Genomic DNA, 26,493 nt, shown 5'->3' with positions numbered 1-26,493 from the left:
TCCATTGTCTAGTCCAGGGTGACCTCTTTAGGGATGGATGTGCCCAGCTCTGCTTTTCTGTCAAAGATGAGTGGAGTCACTTTGTAGTTAAAGGACTTTTAATTATTCCTGTCAAAACTCCCCAAGCAGACCTGGTGTAATTAGATGGAGCACTGTGGACTCCAGGAGTGACCCATCTGCTCTAGTGGGAGCCATGGTCATCTCCATAGCAGCTATGTGAATGTGCTCAAAAGTTAAAGTCATTTTGTGGGGAGCAATAGCTGGGACAGGGGTTTGTGCAATGACCCACAGAGGTCCCTGCTCAAAGTCCAGAGAGGAGGACAGTGCTGCAAAGATGTGGAAAAAGGGATAATCCATACACTCACATTTTTTGCCTGGTGCTCCCTTAGGATAAATCCCAGTTAATTTCCTGCACATGCCCTTTAAGAAAAGATATTTAGCGGCAATATACCTGTACAGTTTGCAAGGATTTCACCAAGGTGCAAGTGCTTTCTGAAGGTTTGACTTGGTCAAACACTGCCAGATGAGCAGGTTCACAAGATTCAGCATCTAATAGCTGAGACACAAGGACAGCATTCAGTCCTGGTGAAATGCCCAGCAGATCTGCAGCAGGCCTGGTAATAAAGCTCAGCACGATACATGGGTTATTCTAACTTTCAGCTGGAAAGGATTTGACGAGGGATTAATCACTCCTGAAGGCAAGCACCCAAATGTTATGACTAGGCTGTCTGTTCAGCATTTAGTTTAACTTGAGCTGCAGAAGAGATAAAATACAGAGGCAGGTTGATGGAAAGCAGTTAGCACTGGCAGGATAAACAAGCGGAGAGCACTGCCAGGCCTGCTTCTCCAGCTGAAAAGCTTAGGGAGGTGCACAGGTTTGTGTCTGAAGGTGACTTGAACCTGGAAGAAACAGGCAGGGTAGAGAGGGGACAGGGCTGGGGCCTCCCTTCCTGTCACATACACTGTAGAGGTGCACAGAAAGTCGTCTTCTGCCCAGACTTACAAAGGAACAATCCAGGGACACTTTTTTGGCATCTTAAAAACTTGGTAGAAAAACATACCTTTTTTTACCTACGCCATTATTTCTGCAATTCCTGGCATGCTGTGCAGCAGATCCCAAATAGAAATCTTATCTTTGCATTGCTATATAAAAACTTGGTGAAACTGCCCGTTAGTTTTTCATATGCAAATCTACATGTGAAATTTTTAATCTGATGGACTCATGTTCGGGGTTTTTGAACTCCATGCAAAAGTTAGCGTGTTGATTTTTCAGGGGTCATCTGTTTGTTACTGTTATAATGGGGACTGTGGCAGCTTAGATTTTTCTTCAGTAGATTTGTTTTTCTGAAAACTTTCTGCCCTTTGGAAAATGGTGACACGGCAGGGAAGAAATGGAGTCAGTGATGGGATATAGAGCCTTTCCCATCAGAATCCAATCTAGATTATCGATTCCAATTTAGCCAGTGACTGGAAGTTGTTTGGTCGTGACTGGAAGTAGTTACTTTTCAATGGTTTTTCAATGGCCAGCATGAAATGAGATTGGTTGTTCTCAGTCCAGTTTCTTCTAGCCAGGTGTCTGCATCATAAGGAGCCTACATGCTGCTATTTGTGATTTGTATTTCAGAACAAACTCAGTGCACTGAGTGGAAATAGGTTCTGTTGCAGTGTGGTGGCACTTAGAGAAATGTTCTTGGGGCCTTGGGAATTACTGCAAGCAGATGATGCTGCTTAAGCCTGATGGCAGTTTGGGGAGGTTCAGTTGACCTGCCATCCCTGCCTGAAGGATGTGGGAATGAACTGAAGAAATTGGTATGATATGGCAAAATGTGGGACAAGTGCCAACTTGACACTCACTGGCATGCTCAGCAGAAGGACCAAAGCTCCAGTGGACTGTAGATGCTCAACATCACCTCTGGTTGTTCTTGTTACCCATTCCTGGCCCACCTCTACTTCTACTGCACCCTTCATTAGCAGGTGACTGGAACCAAATGCCCTACATCAGGGCAAGGCATGCCATTCAGATCATAGAACAGAATGGTAATTTATCTGAACAACAGAAGTTCTGGGAGAGGCACAATAGACAAAGAGGAATTTTTTTAGGAGACACAGAAACTTGTGTTGGAGGGTAACTTGAATCTGGAAAAAACACCAGCAACAGAGGAAAAGAGAACCTTAATCACTCAGGGAGTTTTCCCATTATCTCCTAATCAGTAATTCATCCCTCCAAGAGTGCACTGATCTACCACCAACCAGTGGAGAAAGTTGCTCTGACCAGTTATTTGAATTGCCCTACATAGGTATGCTTTATAGACTCCTGACAAATTGCTATCATGGCCCAAATTTCGGATATTCTTTCCATAGTGTCTTATATGTTATTTGCTTGTATACCACCTTTTCCTCAAAAATCAGCCCTCCAAAATGGGGGTGCATGTCATGGGGAGGAAAGCTGATTTCTGCTCCAAAACAGAAACATGCAGACACTGAAGTAGTCACTGTGCTTCCCTCCTAGCCAGCTGCGTGGAGGAAGGGACATAATCTACTTTTCAGCATCGCAGCCACAGATTAACCCTTTTATAGCTGCTGCTGAATTAGCAGGAGATTTGGCTGAGCAGAAAAGGGAGGGTGTGTGAGTTAAAAAGTGTACTCTGCCTCTTCTCCATGTGGTCAGAATTGAGCCATGGCTCTTCTTTTCTTCGTTCTGCCTTCCCAAAACAAGGTATGTATCTATTTGGCAGTGTATGGCATGCAAGTATATATGGTAATTTTTTCACCATGTGGAATGTAACTCTTTGAAGAACTGGCATAACACCCTGGGGTTCCCAAGAATATTCCCCTGAATGAGAATTCTTGGATAATACAGGGATCATGGATATTTTATACCAAATTAGAGGGTCTATTCAGAGGACCAGATTGATGGCAGTGCCTAAATGTTGAATGTCAGATTTGGTCACTGAATTATACCAAAGCAAATGTAAACTGTATCAACTTGCCTCTGTTGTGGAAAGACTGGAACTAATCTAATATGTCACTGTACTGACAATAGTAGCCATGTTTACAAGCGACGCTTACTACACAGTAGCTTGTTACTACTGCACAGTAGCTCATTACTACTGCACAGTAGTGTTGTGGGGCACAAACCATGACATGACACTATTGTACAGTAGCAATGAGCTACTGTGCAGTAGTAACAAGCTACTGTGCAGTCAGAGTCACCATGAAGCCATCAGGGATGCTAGTGCACAGTAATGCTGGTTACTGTGCAGTCATTTAGTACTTGGGTATGCAAGGAATAAATGACTGCACGGTAACAACTGCACAGTCAGCGTCTCATGTAGAAGCAGCCAGTGGGTCTTAACCAGGTCAAGGATGAAAACTTGCATGGGTTTTTCTTTAATAAACTGCCATATCCTGTACTAAAGTTGCTTCACTTTTACAGTCCATCATAAGAGGATAAAAATCCAGTGGTTTTGGAACAAACTTTACAGTAAAACAGCAAGACCAATGTCCATAGGGCTAAGGGGAAAAAATGGACATTATTTGTATTACTAACAATGTCCTGAAGCAATAAAAACACTCTTCATTCTTGTACTACAGGACAAAATATTTCTTTTAGCACTGCAGTTCCATCAGACTGATCAAACAAATAGGAAAATATGTGAGGTGAAAATGTTTAGCCACTCCCTTACAAACAAAATCAATTTAAAAGTAATCTGTTGTCAAAGACAATGTTGGTCTGATATGATTTTTTTCGTATGGCTTCTTTTAAACGGGTCCACCATGAGTGCAAGGACATAGCTGACTCCATTAACATGATCAGCATATCTTAGGGATGATTTGTAATATCAAATTCTTGTTATGCATCAGGATCTTCTTTTGTAGGAGGCCATGCATAGGAACTGCCCTGCATTCATGATTCATTCTCCTTGACCTGAGGCTATGTGCTTGCAATAAGGGGAGTCTTTGTTGTGTCCACATCTTTTCTGACTACTGCAGGCTGGGAGATCAGGTTAAAAAAACAGAATTATCTGCATCAAGGATGGAGAACCAAACATGGACCCAGTGAATGGCAGGAAATCAAAAATCTGAGACATTGTCTCTGGAATGAAGATGACCCTTTTGACTGGAAATAAAATAGCCAGTATGAAGTTGTGCCGGCTGATAAACAGAAAAACACTTCCCTTAAGGATGGTTGTTTTTTTAGTTTTTCACAGTTACAGGGTTCTCCTACCTTTTTGCTGTTAGAAAGGTCAGAGCAGGTCAGGACAATGTCCATCTTTGTGAATCATAGCTGAGTGACTTTTGAAAATGAGAGTGGAAGGGGTGAGGTGACAAATATGCACTTGATAGCAGATATGCTGATAAGCATGAATGTCCTTACTAAGCATTCAGCCCCATTGTCAGATTCTGATTATAAGGGTAAATCAGGACATAGGATGTATTGCTGCAAGGGGCTGGGAGCCTCTATGGAGATGTTGAATACTCTTAATTGCCACTGAATTCAGTGAAAATTGAGAGCTTTTTGGTAGTGCTCTGGAGTTGCTCAGTACTTAGTAGAGGGGAATATTTAATGAGCACTGGGAATGAGACTTTCTTCTCTAGTTATGCACCTCTAACTTCAACTAAAACTACACATTAATATTGGGGAAAGATATTCTGAATATTAGGGCAGGAGTATGGTAGCAGAAAGCCTCAAATACCACATTATAAGGACTTAATAGAATAGCCATATGGTAAGTATCACCAGGAAGCCATCTTTGGATCACCCAGATCAAGAGTTGGCATCACAACAATAAGAACAATGTAATTACTTGTTCATTACACTTCCTTGACCCTTTTGCAGGAACATAATTGGGAACAACAAATTTGCAACTGTCCCGTGGAAAACTAAGAAATTGGTATGATTTTTTTTCTTAAGCTAAACCAAAGATAAAGGTCAATTGTCTATGTGTATGCCAAGAATCTGCCTTGTACAATTCAGAATGTGCAACGCAGCCCGTAAACTAACAAGCAGATCAGATCTCAGAGCACCAGATAATTTAGTGAGAGCTGTAAGTGTAGAGTGTCTCTTTCCAGAGCTCATGACATTACAAGTTTATTATGCCTTGGATCTATTTCTAATCATGATATCTCAAACCACCAACATAGAAATGGTCTAGAGGGCTGTTTTAATTTTAACTACTATCATTATTTTTAATAACGTGCACTTGTATAGCATATTCTATTTGGGAATCCAAAGCCAGTAATGGATTCATACCCTTGTCCTTCAATGAAGTAGCTAAGTATTCACATCCCCACTTTACTAATGGGTAAACAGAGACACATAATGATTGAGGATCCAATTCTGTTCTGTTAAAAACACTGGAAAAATTCCTGCTGAGGTAACAGGAGCAGGACTTAAGTGATTTGTCCAGGGTCACTCTGAATATCTGTGGCAGGGCACTGAATAAACCCCAGACCTCCTAAGTCAGATTTAACCACAATAACATCTCTCCCATTTTTGCTGTTCCTTGAACAGTAATAAATAAATAACTGAAGTCATTGTAATACCTTCCTTTGTCACAAAATGCATGTTTTATACACCATGTGAGCTTTAGGTACAATCATCAAAAACATCTGGCTTCTGAGAGCTTAATTTCTTCCTCCTGAATGAAGTAAACAAATTAAGGCATTAATTACTTTTTTTTATTAAAAAGGTTTTAGCAGACTGCTATAGTTAGGAATAAATATTTCAGGGACATTGTCGCTGGTAAGTGTTGTAAGGCTTCGGCCTCTTCTTGCTGGGCGCCTTGTCCCCAAGTGACGTCAGGGTGAGGCTTAGGCTCGGGTGCCACCTAGGTGGTATGGATGCTGCTCCTACTCGCCTGCCACGTCTTTGATGTTCTTTGTTGGGGAGGCAGTTCCCTTCAGGTGGCCCCCAAGGACGAAGAAGTCTCAATCCCTGTTCTTTCTTTGTGGGGCTCCAAACCTCCCCTTTACCCCACCCTTACCACTTCCACGGCCTGGATGAACACTACACTCTGCAGGTCTTCCCTTGGACAATTTTTCCTTTTCGCCCGGCTCGCCTGCTTCTCAATAGTTCTGGCCTTCCCGGTCAGTTCACCCTTTACCGCAGCTGGTTCTCTGACTTCAGGCCAGCTGGGGCATGTAAGCTCCTGCCCTGTCTTCGGGCTACCTAGGGCTTCCGACGACCTCAACCGAAAACAACATCTGGGCCTCCACTGAAGCACCCCTGGGATTCCGTCTCCCAGTGCCCGTTTTATAACTCAAAAAAAAAAAAAAAAAGAAAACTGAAGGAAAGAGCAAGGGACCCACTCGTCCCTGCGCCCTGGGTGACTATGGGGGCAGGCCACCGTCCCATGCCCCACCCTGGTCCAACTCCTCAGTTTAGCCAGCTCAGGTGACTGACCTGGAGTCGCTTCCCATCTTCCCCGGATTGGTAGGGTGCATGGTTCTGATGTCGGGTTGCTCGTGCCTCCCCGCTGTGCCTCTCGTAGGGGATAACTGCTTCCTGCTGGTGCCTCCCGCCACCATACCTCGATTCCCTGAAGAGGCTGCGGTGTCATTCCTGGGAGATGCTTGTCTCCCCTGGCTCGGGCTTCCTCCCTGCTGTGCTGGAGCCCTCTGCTCCCCCTCTCTTGTCTTTAGCTGGGCGATCTTCCTCCTTGCCACCAGCATCTCCAGGTCGGTGTCCTCTTTTCCCACCGCCAGCATCTTCAGGTTGGTGTCCTCTTCTCCCACCACCTGCCCTGCAGCTGTTTTCCCAGCTGCTATTTGAGCAGTCCACGGTTCTTGGAGGCTCTGCTCACATACCTTGCTGATCCGCAGCTGCAGGCAGCTCCGGAACTGTGGAGCCGATGCCCACGATTCCTCCCCGGCTGCTGCTCATCAGGATCCCTGTGGTAAGTATCGGGGCACATGGGTTGGGGGTCCGGGACCCCTTAGAGGGGCTTTCACTGCCCCTCTCACAGACATTATCAGTGGGGAAGGCAGATCTTTTTTAAAAGCTCTCATTTGAGATCCAGTCCTGCAATTGTGTGAGTACATGCATGAGTGAGGCCTGTTTAGGTATCTTGTGGATTGACAGAGAATAAATACTGTAAATGATGCCTATGGGCCTTCATTGTAACCTGTATAAAGCCATTTATTAGATAATGAAAAGCAAAAGAGCAACAATAATGACACCACACGTTCGTTTGTAGCTAGTCAGTATCATCACCAGCACTTCATGGACTGCATTTCCTTCAGCAAGAAGGAGTGATGAAAAATTGAATTTCTGGTTCTGTTCACACGAGGGAAGCCTGTACTGGGGCTGCTAAGCTGACTCAACCACTCAAGTAAGCATACTGGATTGGTGCAAAACAGGGCTTGCACTGATGCAACTTTCTCCAGACACGGGTACATGCCTACAGGACTCATAACACTGATAGAATATCAGACTTCCCTTTTAACATATCCCACAGTAAGTCATATTAGTTCAAACCTTATTTTGCATCACAAAATACTACACATCTATCTTAGCTATGGCAATATACATTTTCCTAGGACAGTTAGGGCTTTGGTTTCTTTAATTCTTAGGATCATAAGAAAATATGGCTGGAAGGGAACTCACAACGTCATCTGGCTTAGCCCCTTGCTCAAGACAAGATCATCCCTGACTAAATTATCCCAGCCAAGTGTTTGCTAACTTGTTCTTGAAAACTTCCAGGGATGGAGATTCCTTAACTTCTCTATTTGTGTATGATAAAGGCTTGATTCTTGTCAAGTTAAGGTTAGCAAGAAACCAGAGGTTGCTGAGTTCAAGAAGAACATGAAGTCCCCAAAAGACTCCATCATTCTTATGTCACTGGAGCCACATTTTTAATGCTATACAAGTCTTGCTGTGGGAGAGACTAGGATAAACACACCAACCTCACCACTGAACTTATTCTAAGGAGCAGAAATGCATCATCAATTAATCATAGAAGGAAATCCTTGCGTCTCAAATGGAATGGAATATCACCTGTTCCACAAAAGGATGCCAGGATTCCTATGGGACTTGCAGGCTATTAACATCTCTGCTGATGGCTAGAGGCTCCGAGTTCAAAGAGGAACTGGAAATGTCAAAGCAACTCCCCTGAAGAGATGCAAGGCCTGAAATGGAAATATTTGCAAAACATTAAACCCACAGGAGGCCTGAGCATTTTCTAAGCTGTCAAGTGAAGAAAGGAAATCCAATATACCTTCATGATAGCAGATGGCGCTGTGCCAATAGCCAAACTCTGCAGCTGTTCTTTAAGCCTAAAAATCTCATTGTTAGCTGGGATACATGTGGAAAGGATAGGTAATTAACATGTCACAAACCCTACCTGAAAACGTTAGCTCTCTATAACACTATCTATAATAGGCTTGTAATATTACTAGAGACAGGAGCTAATTAATTGCTAGCATAATCCGATGCAATTCCATTTATATCCATTAGAAATATGATCCAAGGTATATAGTAAAAATACTAAAAATCTGGCTCCAGTGATATAATACTGGTGGAATCTTTTGGGGAACATGTGTGGGTGGGTGTGTGTGTGCAGGCACACAAAGGAAGGAAGACAGAAAGGCATCTAATCCAACCCCTTGCTCAAAACAGGACTATCCCCAACTAGATCATCCCAACCAAGGCTTCATCTAGCCAGGTCTTAAAAACCTCCAAGGATGGAGATTCCACCACCTCTTTGGGTAAGCTCTTCTAGTGCTGTACTACCGTCTTAACGAGAAAGTTTTTCCTAATATTCAACCTAAACTTCCTTTGCTGCAACTTGAGACCACTGCTTCTTATTTCTGTCATCTGCCACCACTGAGAACAGTCAGCTCCATCCTCTTTGGAACACCGCCCCCGCCCCCCCAGGTAGTTGAAGACTTATTAAATCTCCTCTGTCGTCTTTTCTCCAGAATAACTAAGCCCAGTTCCCTCCACCTTTCCTTATAAGTCATGTTCCCCAGTCCTCTAACCATTTTTGTTGCCCCTGCTGACTCACTCCAATATGTCCACATCCTTTCTGTAGTGGGGGCCCAAAACTGGACACAGTACTCCAGATGTGACCTCACCAGTGCTCAATAGAGGGGAATAATCATGTCCCTCATCTGCTGGCAACACTCCTACTAATGCATAGACAGACAGACAGATTCTTTTCTTCTGAAGATCTGTAAGCTTTCTACAAACATGAGTGAATTAAGTCTGTCCAACCCTCCTGGTGAAGTAGATCCATATTATGATCCCCCATTTTACAGCTGGGGAATCTGAGGCAAGAGAAATCAAATGCCTTGCCCAGGTATGTACAGGATGTCAGAGGCACAAGTGGCACTAGAATCCAGGTCTGCAGGGTTATAGAGTCATGCCGGTCATATTTTTCCAACTGACATGGAGCAAAATGCTTCTAAGGCACCTTTTCTTCAAGTTTGTAGTGTCTCTGTGAAATTGGGAGTGGGTGTAAAAGATAGGGCATTCTTAGTGTATACTTTGTGGAGGCCTTGGACGGTAATTGCTAGTGGCTGGCTGGAAAGTATGAAAATCGAGCTTGTATAAGGAATACAAAAATGTGAATTAAATAGGCTGCATTAACCTTTTGGTCTCTGTTATCTTGTGCCCTTTCTGCAAGCCACAGAGGAACACTTTAAGTTTTAATTTCTTAGGTGTTTGTTTTTTTTTAAACTTGCTTTGAAATCCTTTGGATTGAACATCTCTGTGGAGTGCCCTGGATTATTTTTGCACATGGTATAATTGAGAAAGGGAGCTGGGAAGTGAAGAGACCAGTCCTTCCCCACATGGCTCTATCAGTCTAAAAGGGTTGATCTTTGGATCAATCAGACTCTTCTGACTGGCCTTGGCTCCATCAATAAGGGAATGTATACTCCTGGACAGACTAGAATTGGTCATTGCTCCATTGGCCAGGGGATCTGAGCACCTGTACTACATAGAATAGGTCATTTGCTTACGGTTGTATTGGTCAGGGGAATGTAGACATTTGGGCAGAAGGAACTAGGCTGTTTTTTCATGGGTCCCTCGGTCAGGGGAATGTAGGCACCTGGGTTGCCCTGGCTGGGCAATCTGCCCACAGCTCCACTGAACACGGGAATGTGGACACCTCTGGCCTGAACAGATGGGCCCACTTGCAACTGTGTGAATAGCTGCATGGATTAAGGAAAGGGAATAAAAAAGGGAAATAGAAAAGGCTGTGGCAAGGCACGAAGTGTGCCGCCCGCTATGCAGCACTGCACTGTCAGGTGGAGGTCTGCTACTAAAGCTGGCAGCTGACGCTGTTATTTTAAGGGGGTTTATCTCCCATGTGCCATCGACATGCAGCAGAGTTATCCATCACGCACCAACCACAGGCCCCTGCAAACAAAGAGGGGCAGAAGAAATGTTCTACACGCAGCAAGTATTTAAACTCGCCTGTCCATTAAAATTTTAAAAAATCCAGAGACGGGGAGGGAGAGCGGGGAAAGGGAATCCCTATGGAAACAAAGCTTTCACTCCACTAATAGAGTTAGTCAGACAGAGACTGTCACCGCTCATAAAGCAGGGCCAAAGAACCCCGAGGGCAAGTACCTCTGCTATGATGGCAAAACTCAGCCAGAGGAGAAAATAGCTCTCAAATCAGAGTTAGCACATCCATAAAGGGAATCTAAGCCTGGGAACTAATGTGACCAGCTCTCTCATTTGCTGGCACAAAGTACAATGCGCCTCTCTATGACCACTTCCCTCCCTCACCAGAAAAACAAATAAACAGAAAATGAACAGTGGTTTACAAAGAAAAATAAAATATATTCCTTCAGCCTTTGTTAAACACTAGTCAGATACCAGAAAACAAATTATTATCCCATTGGGATACCGTAATCTGTCACAGGGACAGCCTCTGCCTGACCCAGAAACTCCAAACAAATAACCCTGCCTCTTCTGTCCAGGAGATATAAAGTGTGTCTTAACCATTTGGCCACTACAAGGAATCTCCACTCTCTCCATTTCTAATGAATAATTTGGCCCAGTTTTAAAAAAGATACTTCAATTCTAATCCTTAATAGCCCTCCAACAAGCTATCATTTGGAGCATTTAGTTTAGGTTACTGACTTAGTGCTCCTGATTTCTATTTTAATCTCAGACCCATTGGAGCAGGCTGTTTCAGCACTCTGTACCTCGGTTTACCTCACTCTAACACCTGTCTCAGTGGGTGTTAGGAAGCTTGCATTAATGTGCTTAGAATACTTTGCTCTACTCAGGTATTGAGGACTCAGTAGGGCAATGAACAATATGAATGTTGCATTTACTAATTTGATTTGTGTCACAGTGCCTTGTGCCTTACACTTGTCAGATGGTTTTTGAGGAGATTCCCAGATAGGCGATGCTCAGGAAAGCATCACTGTTTGCTTGAGCTCTGCATGTCCATGCTACATCCAAGCTGCTTCTCCTCATGGAAGTGTTTTCTGTTTGCTTCCCAGGTGATTTATCGTGCTTTAACTCCAGCCAACAAGATTGAAGATCCATATAGTCCTGAGGCTCAGGACCTCCTGAAGCTAACCAACCTGCGCCTCCTTTTATTAAAAAGGCAAGATTGTCCCTGCCCTGGTGTGGGGTTGCTGGAGAAACCTCAGAGATTTGCCCACTATGCTGTTTATGACCTGATTGTCCGAGGAAGTTGCTTTTGCAACGGGCATGCAGAAGAATGTGAGCTTGCCTACGGGAAGGGGAACGTGGAAAATGTGGTGAGTTTCTGAAAACCACTAGTTAGATTTGTACCTGCGGGCCCTTCTTAAGTCTAACAGAGGCTTCCTCATAAGACCCTATCCACCCAAAATAGTTTTACAGAGGTGTAACGGGTATCCGCTCTGGGCCGAGCCAAATGTGGCCAGCACACCTGTTCCTGGGGCAACCGCCTGCCTTCGCCTGCCACGCCTTGCTGTTAATTAATTAATTAAAATTAAATTAATGTTAATTAGCGGGAGGCTGCTCTCGTACTGCCCCGCTGCCAGGGGGCGCTATCTGCAGCTCTGTTTCCTCCCCTACACCGCAGTCCACACCTCGCCAGTGGAATAGATGTTATGTCTCATTCTAATTACGATCTGGCCCCTTTTTGTCCTCTCTGGGCCTCCTCAGTCACGCCACCCCCTCTCTGGGGCTCCCCAATAATTCCCCCTCCTCTGGGGTCTCTCGGCAACCGCCCCCTCTCTGGGGCTCCTCAGCAACCACCCCCTCTCTCTGGGGCTCCCCAGTAGTGCCGCCCCCTTTCTGGGGTTCACCACACCCGCACTGGGGCTTCTCAGTAACTGTCCCCTTCTCTGGTGCTTTTGCCCCCTCAGGGCACTCCCCAATACTGCTGCCCTCTCTCAGTGCCTTCTCTGTCAAGCCGCCCTCTCTGGGCTCACCATGCCCGCACTGGGCTCCTCAATAAGGCTGCCCCTTTTCCGGGGTTCACCGTGCCCTCACTGGGGCTTCTTGATAATGCCCTCTCTCTGGGGAACTGCCCTTCTCTAGGACTGGGATCTATGCACCCCGAACGCTGTGCCCTCACACTCCTCTGTGAGTCCCCTATGAGGCCTCCTCCAACCCCTAATAGCCTCTCCCAAACCACCGGTCATAAACAGCAAAACAAACACAAGCCCCTAGGCTATAACATAACTTAAAGCTGCCTGGCTAAAACCACGTTGCTCATACATCCCAGGGCTGCTATCCTTTACCCGGCTGGGGCTGTACCTGCAGTCAGACTTCTCCTCGCATCTTTGCTCAGGGAGCTCCTTCCTCTCTGACTGCTGGCAAGGAACTCCCTCTGGCCCCAGCCCCAGGGTTTATAAGGGAGCCAGGCCCTGCCCCTTCTGGTCAGCTGACCTTCCCTGGTTGCCCCGGTAACCTACAGCTGGGCTCCTTATTCCCTACTAGGGAGGAAGCCCTAGCAGTTTCCGCTTTTTGGGAGCAGGGCACCTCAGTGCTCTGTGACAAGAGGGTAGCACTGTTAATCTGTCAGTGGACATGTCTACACATGCACTTTAATGTGCAATAGCCTATTTTACTGTGCATTAAAGTGTCACATCAAAAATGATGCAATTACACTAATGCACAGTAAAATAGGCTACTGCAAGTGTCACTTGAAAACTATGCACATTCATTACTGCACATTGATGCCGCCTAATGCACATTTCTTTAGTACCTAACATTGGAGGTACTAAATTTAATGTACATTAGAAAAAGTACCTTAATGCACATGTAAATGTGCCCAGTGAAATTTAAACCTGTGCAGCTTATTAGTGTGGAAAAGGTTTATATAACCATAACAGCTGTTCAATAAATATTCAGTGTCAGAGTTGGGTCCAAACCCAAAGTCTAGAATCTGAATAGGACTCTAACTCCAAATATAGTGTGACTGATGCCCATCTATATCTCAACACAGCACTGAAATAAAACCTGGGATCTAAACGTTTGCCATGAACCCTCCAGAACTTCAAAATCCAGATCTCTGAATCTGTTCTTATTACTTATCTTAAATCACATAAGGAAATCTCTGTTCAAACATTTCAAAGGATCTGACCTGCCACAAGCTGGAACATGGAAAAGTATAGGTCAAAACACCACCATTTGCCCTCCACTGTTTTAAAAACCACATAGTAGCTGAGCTCCTCATCCCCGGCGGAGGCTCCTGACTTGGCTAGGCATGAGCAACTGCGTCATGGTTAGGATTTCAGCCTTTTATTCTGAATTTCCTGGGTTTTGTTCATTTAATTAGATGCTAAGCATTATTGGTGGGAAAAGGGGATTGTGTGGGTGGCTTATACACAGAGTCCTACAGCCAAATTCAGAACCGTGCAGAATTCCAATGGAAATTCGGCTTGGTTATGTACTACAGAGCGTGACCTGGAGAGACCAGGGTAAAGATAAAGAGATATCATGGGTTCTGTAGTTCTTTCTCTTGTGTGCTTTTGTTTTCTTAAACAGTTTTAGGTTGACTCATTAGTTCTAATCTTTCTTCTAAAATTTAATGGCCTTATGTACAAATAGTTGGTTACTCATTTATGCTCTTAATAGAGAAGACTCTCTATAAAAAAGGAAGCAAAAGGGTAACAGAGGGGCTGATACGAAGATAACATTGTTGGCAGTACACATCCCTGTGTACGCACATTTTATGGGCAAATTTTAGAAGCTGTTGATTCAAAATGTAGCCCTATAAGAGATTTGTTTGTAATAAACATCTATTACTGTTGAACAGCTGAGAAGAAGACTTATATCTCACCCTGAAACAAAGCAACAGACTGAGCACCTATTTACAGAGTTTTTGCTATTTTTTGTTACCAATTTTGCTATGTACATGTGAAACAAGCTTCAGGACACAGAGGTAATTTTCTATCCTCTTCCAGGCTTTATACTTAGCTATGGTTAGGCTAAAAACAACTGTACCATGATAAGTACACTCTTGAATGCTATAAAGCTTGAATTTGCTTCCAAGTTTCCTAGTGCCTTTTAACTGGGCATGATCCCAATTCACCATAAGTTTTGATTTATAGGAAACTAGATTACTTTTCATTACTGATATTCATGCCAGGTATAGCCAGCAGAGTATACCGCCCATTTTACCAAACGTAGCAATTCAATGACCTGTTACTATGTTGGTGGCACATGAATTGATTGAGCAGTAAAACGATTAATAGCTGCTTTAACCACATGCTTAAACTGAAATATACAAGTAATTGCTTTCATAACATGGGACTTCAAAGCTCATTGATGGTGTTTGTACAGCGTTCAAATGCTGCTCTTCAGATTTAACCAGCAATGAGTGACATTCACCAAATATAGCAAGTTCTCCAGGGCATCTAAAAGGATGCATCCCAGACACAAACCAAAACATTTAATATGGAAAATTAATTCTAGTCAACAACTCTTTGGGGTCCCATAAAATTGTCTTTCTCTGTAATTAGATCTGAAAGCTGAACTAGGCCTAAACACTTTAGTCATAGAGTACTCAGATATTGCAGACTCAAGAAATGCTTCCTTAGCTAGTTTCCTGACCCTTTAGATGATGATACATTTAGATTATGATACATTTGACATTTTTTCTTCTGGAATTGATATTTCTTAACTTAAGATATTTCTTGTTTTACATTTGCAAAAGATACAAATTATTCAGTTAATAAAGATCACATGACTGTCACAATATTTTTAAAAATTTCTGAATGAGTTCCAGCCATAGTTTAACTCTAAGATTCTTCTACTGTATTCTGCCATTGGATGATAGCACGGTCCACCCACTATAAATATGGACCTACTTAAGATATAACGATGGAGGAGAAAAGCTGTTTAAAGAAGACATTTTCCCTCTTGCAAGCTATTAAGTATAATTGTGGCAAAACAGAATAGGGAAATAACATGTTAAATGAATGCAGCTGGTAGAAAAATAAACAGTCTGCCCATCAAAAGGGAAAACACAGTATTGTGCATGTCACTGGCACAATAATTGTAAACTATGACTGGATTTCTCTTCTTTACTTTTTCCATTAGTTGCAAAGAAACAGGAATTTTGTGCCATCAAATGACTTCACGGGGCAGAGGTGAAATAGTTCTGTGAAATAAATTTCATGAGTGACTCATGCCCCAGGAGACAACAGGAAGTACATAGCCCAATATTTATACAGAAACAGGCATCAGGGAGTGTCAGGGAATAAGGACTCATTTTCAGTAAGAACTGAGGAAGACCTTCAAAGGCAGTGAACAGCTGACCTCACAATTAGGGAATCACAGAAATGAAGGGCTGTAAATGATTTCAAAAGACTGTCCAGTCCAACCCCATGCACTGAGGCAGGATCAGCTATACCTAAAGCATCCTCAACAGATATTTGTCTAACCATTTCTTAAAGTTTCCAGTGAAGCAGTGCCTATGACAAGCCTAGGCAGTCCGTTTCAAGGTTTCAGAATCCTAACAGTTAAAAGCTTTTCCTAATATCCAACTTGAATCATTCTTGTTGCAAATTATGCTGATTTCTTCTTGTCCTTTCCCTAGTGGCTATGTAGGACAACTGATTATGATCTTCCCTGTAACAGTGTCACACACACACAAACACTCATGCATGCACCCCCTCCCCTCCCATCTATATAAAGACAGTTATCAGGTCACCCCTTAATCTTCTCTTTTGTAGACTAACCCAACCCAACTCCAACCTTTCCTCACAGGTCATGTTTTCTGAATCACTTATCATTCCAGGCATAGTGCATGTAATCAATACACTATGAGCAGTATGTAATCAATTAAGAAATAAGGGGTTATAAAATGGTTCAAATGACATCATCTATTACAAGAACAGAGCTAATGAGATTTGGTCACCACATTCCTATGATAGAATCTTCCTGTACTAAATGCTAGAGGGGTAGCATGAATGTGTTACAAGGTTCAGATGTTAACAAATAAAAGTTTTCCTAATTGGAAACACCTAGTTAAAAATCCAACTCACTAGAGAGAACTCTTCAGTGCTGTAGATATTGTTTTGTGGTACAGGTTTGCTTTTCAAATTGTAAATATACCTACTGATTCTTAATTGTCCTTTTCCATAAGTGTTAATATTTGTATTGCAAGTTATATTACAGACATTACATTAGCATTACAAGGATTTTGGTCATTGCAGGCACAATTATGCATGGATATTTTTGCATGTTTAGCTGCATGCACACAATTATGAAAATTCTCCCCATTGTTACAAGATCTTGATATACACACACACACACACACACACACACACGCCTGCATCTATGTTAAGAAGGTGGGTTCATCATCAAAATGTTTACATTACAGACAATACTAACAGCGTTTTGCAGGATCATGGCATCAAAGATAATCACAACTTTCTGAATCTGCTACAATATACAGTGAAATCAGTGCTATGGATTTCCCTGGATTCAGTAAATACTTTCTGATTCTCTGGTATACTCCATCCAAGTACTTCTGAAACATCTAATTAATGAAACACACCTTTGAGATACATAAGGTTATTATATGTATTGTGCAGCACAATAATCAGCACAACAAATTATAATTAACAAATTCAACTTTAGAGATTTAAGGTCAGGTACCAATATCCACATTTATAGCTACTTGTGTCTACATATGGATTTTGGTGTACAAGCTTAGGTATTCCAGTTTGAAATGTTAGCCCATGTATTGAGTCCATATAACAGGTTATGGTGTCCTGGTCCTCCGTGCTATGGTTTAAGCTTTATAACATGACTGCACTTCCACTATGCTGAAAATTCATTTCTGAAAAATCCAGTTCCTTTGGTTCTTTCCTGATTTTCTTATTTGACCTTTACTTAGATTAAACTCCCATTGGTTTAAGTGGAGTGCATTTAGGTAAAGAGCTCAGGATTTATTCCCATGTGTTGGCATTGATGAACTTAGGTAAATATATTATTTTGTGTTTTAGAATCTGGAAGCTAGGGTCATGAAGAAGGGGAAGATCTCCCTTGCTGGGTTGTAAGGTCTAACTCTGTTTCATGTTAGATGCGTCACATCTCAGTGCAAATCTTTTGTATTCTCACAAATCCTCTTTTTTGGCATCGACTCAGCAGTTACTCCATTTTCATTTACACCAAAGAATAGAGCATGTGTGTGAAGAGTGACATTAACAATGAGCCTACTATGTTCACAAATAATCTACTTCACTCTCTTGGCCATATCCAATAGTTAAGTGTACACATGTGTAGAGCAGATACCAAGATACGCAACTTTTCATGTAGACAATGTGGGTGTTATCAAGGAGTGATGACCAAAACAGTCTCGTATTTACTTTCAGGCAGTTAAACAAAACGCGGCAAGAATTCAGACAATAAAGGGGGAAAAAAGAAAGAAAGAAAAAGAAAAGCTTAGAAATACATTAGAGGATTTTCAGTTTCTTTGGAATTCAGAGTGCTCACAAAGTGATATTCCTTCCTGTATCTAACAAAAACACATCCATGTAGAAAACAAGCAGAATTACTGGTATTTATAATGGGACTGGCCCAAAAAGTGAGATCATTCAGCACTTGAGACATGCGAGAGAAAGAATTTGTGCTAATTTGCAACGCTGCTCTTCTCATTCTCCTAGTAAATCTGTTCCACCTGTAACAATTTTTAAAGGTGTCAGATTGATATGATATGGGGATTGAAAAATAGAGAATGTCAGAGCAAGCCTCTTCACACCATTTCACCAGCATGTTTCAACCCTGTTCTGGAGGGATTACCTCTACATTTTATCGGATAGTCATGAGTCATGCAGTTATTGGCATCTTTGCTAATAAGAGAAAAAGGTGGTGCAGGTTGGTGTGTGTGAAGGGATGTCACAAAACCATAAAATCACAAAGTGTAGCACTGAAAGGACCCCAAAAATCATTTAGTCCACCCACCTACCCTGAGGCAGGATCAAGTAGTCTCAAACCATCCCTGACAGATATTTGTCTAACCTGTTCTTGTGAGTCTCCAATGAAGGAGAATTCACAGCTTCCCCTAGTACTTGCTTCTATGGTTCACTTCCCTTATAGGCAGAAATTTTCCCTCTAATAGATTTCCTAAACCTTCTTTGCTAGAAATTAAACCAGTTTCTTCTTGCTCTACTCCCAGATTGCGTCCATATGAGTGCAGGTATGCAGTATGTGGCACCTCAGACCTGTCTGCGGCACTACACACTGCACATGCAGATGTTCCCTGCACTGCTACCCTGCAGCGCGGGAGGGAGGAGGGGGTGACCCTAGGAGATCCATGCCAAAAAAAAAGCAGGGCAGTGCACACAGTGGCAGCACACACCGCTCAGAACTGGGGCCTGGCTGGTCAGAGCCATGCTCTAACTGCTGGCCAGGCTCCCAGCTGCAGGAGCGCTGTGGCTGCAGCTCCCTGAGGCCTCCAGGGCCCCAGGTAAGGCTGCTGGGGCCAGCACAGTTGCTGGCTGCAGCCTCCCCTACCCCACCAGGGTAACCTGCCATGTGCCAGAGGGCGTTCCCTGGGCATTCCCCAGGGATGAGTAGCAGGAGCGCAAGGTGTGCCACTACTACCTGTCTCCAGGGAAAGAAGCATCTGCACTCATGTGGACACAGCCCCAGTGGCCATGGAAAACAAGTAGTCAAATCCTCCTTATTATAACAGTTACACATTACCTTTACTTTACAATCTTTTAGGTCAACTTTTCTAAGCCTCCTATAATTCATGTTTTCTCTTCTGTTTGTCTACATCTTTCTGCCAAAAACTAGACACATTACTCCATCTGGGGCCTCATCAGCACCAAGGAGAGCAGAATAATTACCTCCTATATTTTATATACAACCCTCCTGTTAATACATCACAGAATGAGATTTGTCTTTTTTGCAACAGTGATCACATTGTTGACCCATATTTCATTTGTGAGCTACTACAAGCTCCATACCGTTTTCAGAAATATTTCATCTTGTTAATTTTAATTAATTCCTCTAATTTATCATTTTGAATTTTGATTCTGCCCTTGGAAGTGCTTGCAACTACATCCCATTTGGTGTCACCTGAAATATTATAAGTATGCTCTCTGTTCATTCATCTTGATCATAAGTGAAAATACCAAAAAGAAGTGGGCCCAGAATAGAAACTATAAGTGCCTTCATAGTTTGACAGCAAGCCTTATGTAGCAAAATTTTTCAATTAGCTGTGCACCCACCTTATGGCAATTCCATCTAGGCTCTATTATCTAATTTGCTTATGAGAAAGTCAAGTGGGAGACCACATCAACAGTTTTTATCATCTCATCCTGACAATGAATATTGCCTAATAGGTACCTAATATCTAACCTAAACTTCCCTTGCTGCAACTTGATGTAAGGATAAAAAAGAAACAGTGAGAGATAAGAAATCCTTGGGCAAACATGTCTCAAACGTGAGGGTTTCTTGCTGGTAGCAATGACTTCCTTCTCATTTTTTCTTTCCCCCATGTCCACTCCCAAGTCATTTAATAAAAGCTACAGTCCTATGAGACATGGCTTAACTGGGTTGTCTTCTAATATGCTCCCAGAGAAGAATTTTTCTTTCCGATCCTCATGGGCTATAACATTCAGTTCTTCTTAGCTGTGTGGCTCTTGTGGATTTCAGTGAAGAACTACTGATGGATGCTAGCACCATGAAAATAGCAGAGGTGATTTTTTCTTTAGGTATAGGGCCTTCTGATATCAGCTTAGAAAGCTCATGCCCTCTGCATGTCTCTAGTGTCCACTCACCACTGGACTTATTGGGAGCCAGTTGTCTGAGAAGTCCTGTTACTGTCAGGTGTGCAAGGATCTCTGCTGTTACATCCTGAAGGATCTTGCTGTGAGGCCCTGACTAGAAACAGCACTCAAATTTAAGCTGCAATTTGATAATATATGCTGGCTGAGCCCAGCCTTTTTTCCTCCAATACTTCTGGAACATGCAGCACTACTTATAGAATATAGAAAACACCATCTGTGTGTGTGTGTGTGTGTGTGTGTGTGTGTGTGTGTGTGTGTACAAGATTTATAAAGCCCAGATCAAATCCATTGGCTGTTGCCAATTTGGGGGGGGGGGGGGAGGAGGGGAAGAGGTTAATTGTTTACTTGTTGGTTTTGGTGCCCTCATTCCTAGCAAAGTCATACAAATTGCTTCAGAAGTTGTCTCTTTTATCATCTTATTTATGCAGAAAATAAATAATCTTCTTTCTGGGCCTGATCTCACACAACTGAAGCAAATGCAAAAAAAATGCTGTTAACTCAAACAGGAGCAGGCTCTGGCCCTAAAAGCAATTTCTTGTCTGGGGCATAGAAGAGTTGAGACATGGGTTAAATAAGGTAAACCTTGTTTTCCTACAGCAGTCTTCTTGGTGACTTGGCTGTTGTTCCCTTTGCAAATATTATCTCCTGTCAAAATACCTTGTGCTGTTCCTCTGATAATCCCCCAACTAAGTTTCCACACTATCTGATCCAAGCTGTGCCAGTCTGTGTGACCTAGAAGGCTCAGAGCTGCCAGGAGCTGCTCTCTGTTGTAGTTGGCAATTCAAAGAGCAGGTTTTTGTTAGGAGAAAAAAAAACTAGCCTGTCTGTATCAGCTAGGTGCCTAACATCAGAAATCTTAAAGCAGTGGCTTGTCAATCCATGCAGAATAAAACTAGGATCAGATTTCCTTACTGTTTTTCCAAAGTAAGACTGGAGTAAGGAATTCAGGATCTGGCCCTAGTGAGTTGGAAAGACAAGAAGAGATCACAGACACTGCAGAGCAATAAGGCAGTTGTTTCTGAGAATGAGGTCTCTGCAAACCCTTGTTACACAGAAGTTTTTTTTCCCCCCAGAATACTTTGCTGGGAAAATGGATAAGGAAGGATGGCAAAGTTTCAGTTACTGCCTGAGAAAGCAGCTCTTAACAGCTGCCACAGCTGACTACTCAGTTAGGCTCTTTTGGATTAGCAGAGGATTCCTTTTGAACACAGTCGGTTCCAAGCCACAGATGAGAATGGCTTCCATGATGCAGACCCAAGTGAGCCGAACTCAGTGGGAGAATAATGACTGACTAATAACCAAAAAAAGTGACTGCATGATATTGGAATAAGGGCCTCAGGACACAGACCAAGTTTTGCCATTGTCCTTTGTTGACTGTGAGGAATATTCACATGTTAAGGTGACCTCTCTCTCGTTGCCAGGAGCTGAAGAGGGATATAAATGAAAGCTCAGCCTTTATTATACGTACAGATTCAAGCACATCTCAGCTTTCAGGCTTGAATCCGTCCCCAGTGCCATAGCAAAGGGGGGCAAGTGGGGCAGGCACCCCAGCTGCCAAAGTGAAGGGGCACCAACAGGTGCTGCCCTGCCAGGGCGGGGTGCGGGACGGAGCTGTGAGTGGCTTGTTTAGGGTGGGGTGTCAGGGATGGGTGAAGGGCAGCTCCCGCTGCTCCGTGCACTTCCGGGCAAGCATGGGGAGACCTGTGCCCCCCTAGATCTGTGTGTGGGGCAAGGGTGGGCTGATGCTGTGGGATTTGCCCTGGGCACCAAACTTTATTGCTATGGCACTGTCCATCCCTGTCTGGAACGTGCACGGAAAAACTATGTGGATTTACTGTGGACTATTCCAATAGTACATCCAGCAGCATTGGAAGGGCATGTTTTCCATAGACATGGGATGAGCAGATGACAAAGGTTTCAGAGGCTCAGTTCAGTTCAGATAAGGATTCAACCATTTGGGTGCTTCTCCAAAGATTTTCTGTAATCTCTGAAATTCCTTGTTCTCCAAAACTGAACTCAGAATCTCCAAAGAACTAGATCCTTCTCAGAATATGCACTACTTTCCATTCCTAGACAATACCATGAGAAGTATATCCCTCATGGTATTTTCACACATAAGTCCCAGCTAGAATTTTACAGATACTTTAAAATCATAGAAAATTAGGGTTGGAAGGGGCTTCAAGAGGTCATCTGGTCCAACCCCCTGCTGAAAATAGGTCCATCCCCAGCTAGACCATCCTGGCCAAGATTTTGTCGACCTGGGTCTTAAAAACCTCCAAGGATTGAGATACCATAACCTTTCTGGGTAAACTGTTGCAGTGCTTTTCTACCTTTCTAATGAGAAAGTTTTTCCTAATATCTAACCTAAACTTCCCTTGCAATCAACAGTAATGAATTAAATAGTTGCCCAGACTTTTTAGACTCAACATATGGCTTTGCATTCTGAGTGAAGATTCAAGTTAATTCTTTATCCAAACTGGTTCTCATATACTCCAAAATATTGGGACACACCCAGTGCACTATTGAGGTCTGAAATGAAATAAAGTTGTTAATGCTTTTCTTCTGACAAAAGAAAGCTAACTTGCTGTGTCTGCACTGATATCCTTCACTATGCCTTTCTATGTGTGTATATGATCTTGTTATAATCAGAATTATTCAATCGGGACTCATGGGCCCTGATTACTACCATGCAATGGATGTTCTCCAGTAGCTTTAGTATAAACCAGGAGCATCTGATTGCTATATATGATGTCAGTATGAAGTTCTGATTGGTTCTGATTGGTGTGCAGCCTAGCAACAAACATGATCAGGTACTTGGTGACCATGTAATCATAAAAGGGAGCATGAATTCCAAACTTAGCAATTCGCATAAATTGTACACTCAAGTAAATTGTACTATACATCATTGCTGTTTTATAAATCTCTTTTACTGAAGATTAAGGTCCAATCAGGAAAACATGCCCATTTAGAAATGGTGTTTAAGTACAGGCTTCACTGCCTTCTTAATATACATATACACACGACCACATATGAACATAAACACATCAATCGTGGTGCGGTTGCCTTCTCTCTCAAAATATTGATTGCAGGAAGCAAAATGTATTTTCCATTATTTTGATTTGAAATTATTTTGTGGGATGGGATAACAAGCATACTTCCTATCTCAGACTATTAACTTTTAAACACAGCCTTTTATTAAAAGTAATGGTTATGAATGAAGGGTAAGCCATTTAAAAATAGTTTAATTTTATTCCTTAATTCCTTCATTAATGGTGTTCTTTTGTTATTTTAATCACTTAATTGCTGCTTTCTGCTACTTTCATCTTCTGTGAAAGAACCACACTAATCCTGGCAGTACAGACCATTGATTGGAAACACTTGTAAATGCACTTAGGGGCGGTGAAATGGTTTAATGTGCCTTGTACTTCCTTCAGGGGATTGTTTTTCATTTTAAAGATTAGGGAAGGAACAAAGAAAATAATCAACTCAGTTGAAAACTATCAAAGACCATTTGATATCATGATCTCTCTAGTCTTAAGTACAGCAAATTTCAGAAGCGAATTTTTGGCTTCCAGCCAGTAAAAGCTGCCCTGCTTCTCTAAATTAGACTTGATTCAACCACTGATATACAGTGAAATACAGGCAGTCCTCGACTTACAGTGTTTCGAGTTACAACGTTTTGCACTCACGTTTCTAAATTGACACCCTGTTTCAACTTTCTGATGTCAGTTTTGACTTTACAACGCTTGATCTGATGCCAAGCCACGCCAGTGAACAAGTTCACTGTGTCACCCATCTCCCTAGAGAACATCTAACCAAACTTCCTTGGACACTTTCTTTAAGAAAGCAGACAAGACTCCAGAAAAAACAGCTAAGACTCCTGAGAAGACTCCAGCCAAGAACCTTTCAGAAAGTCCAACCAAGAGCCCTTCAAAACATCCAGCAAAATCTCCTAAAGAAGTCCTTTCAAATCAGTATGATTGCTATTTACAATATAAATACATTAATGTAGCCATATTACTCATCTATAATTGATTGAGTACAAAATTCTGGGTTATTTTTGGTGAAAATGGGGTATCGGGCCTCGGTTCAGGAACCAATCCCCCATTTATAACATTGTTTCCTATGGGAAAATCGGTTCCAAGTTACAATGTTTCAACTTAAGAAAGATGTGGCTTTCAGGAACCAATTGTGTCATAAGTTGGAGGACTGCCTGTATGTGTCCAGGTGTCTTAGCCCTGGTAAAGCTCCCCCTAACTGAACACTCTCCAACTGCTATGTTGGGCCTCATACACTGGCCATCTGCATTCTTAACCTTCTCTGTGAATTCATAAATTGTTGTACCATTTCTTACTTTATCTCCACTACATATTTCCTAGGTAGAGGCTAGGAACCAGGCAGGCCAGCTACCCTGGGCTTTGGAAACAGTGGTAACTCTACAGATTAAGCCTGCAACTTCATTCCTGTGCACTCTGGGTTAGTATTTGAGTCCTCCAAAGGGATAGATGTATGTTCCCTGTCTGAATTTTTCAAAGGATTCCAAAGCAAGCAACTCTTATGTAGTCCAGAAAGTAAACAGACCCAAACAAAAAATAAAATCCCAGTTGCATTTTCCTGCACTAGTCTCTTCACGATTCTGGGACTATGCTATGGGTTTAGCTTGAGGTCCTCTAAGGCATCTAGAACCCTTTTCCTGCAGCTCATGAGTCTTGCCAAATCAAGGAGTCTCTTTCTCTCTCATTGTGCTCCAGTACAGCTGCTTCCTTTGACCTTGGCTGACCTTGCAGTTACATAGGACTTTGCTATGAGATCTTGTCATTTTCCTCTCCCCTGCCCAAAGCTTCCTGTGTGCCCCTGTAAGCCCCCTAGCCCATCCAGTCTTTGTGATTTTGAAAAGCTACCATCAATACTTTGGTTCTCTGTTCTCAGTTTGCAAATGTTCTGCAAAATCTATTCCTCAGAGAAGCTGGAGTCAAATACTTTTTCCCTGGGTTCCTGCTACACCCATGTCCCACGGTGCTTTCTCCTGAATGTAGGAGTAAAAAAACATAGAAAAGGCAGCTAGCCCCACATTCAAAATGTAACTTGTGGTTGGACACACGTACAAAGAGAGTTAGTCACCAGTACCAGTGAGAACTATATGATGAGACTCTCCCAAATTTTCACCTGCAACAAGTTTTCTTGACAGGTGAATATCCACATTAAGGAAATATGTATTTAGGCCAGCTGGCGAGTTCCCTGTTCTCTGCTAAAGGAGTCTCATACTGCAATTAAATATAGCAATATTACCTAGACCAGTGGTTTTCAGCCTGTGGTCTGTGGGCTCCTGGGGGTCCAGGGACTATGTCTAAGGGATCTGCAAAAGTACACAAATACCCACATTTACAATTCAAAGGGGTTGCACCTCCATTCAAAAACTTTTAGTGGTCTGAAAATGCAAGGTGGTTGAAAACCCCTTACCTAGAATATATGTCAACTTTTATCATTGCCATTAGTTAATATCAACACAGATCAACTAAAGAACTTATAGCTGCAAAGATTGGACTAACTATTGTAAATCCCAACTAATTCTCTGATAGTCAGTGAAATTAGCTAAATATATATTAGTGTAAGTGACAGGAGAATCTGGCCCATTATTGAATAAATGATGGTCAAGCTTCTTTATTACAGAGATTATCCCATATACTTTAGTGCTAACCCACTGTGTCTGATCTGTAAAAGCAAAGAGTTCTGTCAGTGGGCAAATCCACATGTGTACTTTAATGCATATTAGCTTATTTTAATGTGCATTAAAATGTCACAAAAAACATGCTCTTTAGCTAATGCACATTAAAATAGGCTAATGCATGTTTTTTTTAGTGCCTCACAATAAAGGTACTAGATTTAATGTGCATTACCTAAAATGCATTAATGAATGTGTAGATGTGCCCAGTAGGGGTTTGCAAAATGGGCCCCATTCGATTTGTATTTGGCCCAAATCACGGACAGTGATTCAGTTCATTGATTTGGATCACTGTCCCTGATTTGATTCAGCCAAATCCAAATCTGAAGATTTGATGCTGATTCGAAGAATCAGTGATTCAGACATAGACACAGCTTTACATGTTTTTTCTACATACCTCGAGCTACCAGTGTGACTTGTGAATGCTGCAATGCTGGGGCACATGGAGTGTCGGGGCACCCTCCGCGTGGTTAGTGGTGAATCCGGAAGTGGACCAGAATTATTCCTGGTCTACTTCCGGGTCTGCTGCCGAGCTCACTGGGGAGTCCCCCATGCTC

At 42.6% G+C, this 26,493-nt stretch overlaps 1 protein-coding gene across 2 annotated transcripts in view; it reads left to right on the top strand.

Annotated features, from left to right (window-relative positions):
- Positions 1-26,493, top strand: part of LOC102568324 (netrin-4) — an 87,118-nt gene that overhangs the window by 23,879 nt on the left and 36,746 nt on the right. For both annotated transcript variants that reach the window (XM_006273096.4, XM_006273095.4), the window contains exon 3: positions 11,467-11,730. In XM_006273096.4, the coding sequence (XP_006273158.1) occupies positions 11,467-11,730 (264 nt within the window). The remainder of the gene's footprint in view (positions 1-11,466; positions 11,731-26,493) is intronic.

Source organism: Alligator mississippiensis, chromosome 12, assembly GCF_030867095.1.
Source record: "Alligator mississippiensis isolate rAllMis1 chromosome 12, rAllMis1, whole genome shotgun sequence".
NCBI lineage: Eukaryota > Metazoa > Chordata > Crocodylia > Alligatoridae > Alligator > Alligator mississippiensis.
Note: the sequence above shows the minus strand (reverse complement) of the source record. Positions and strands in the feature narration are given on the sequence as shown.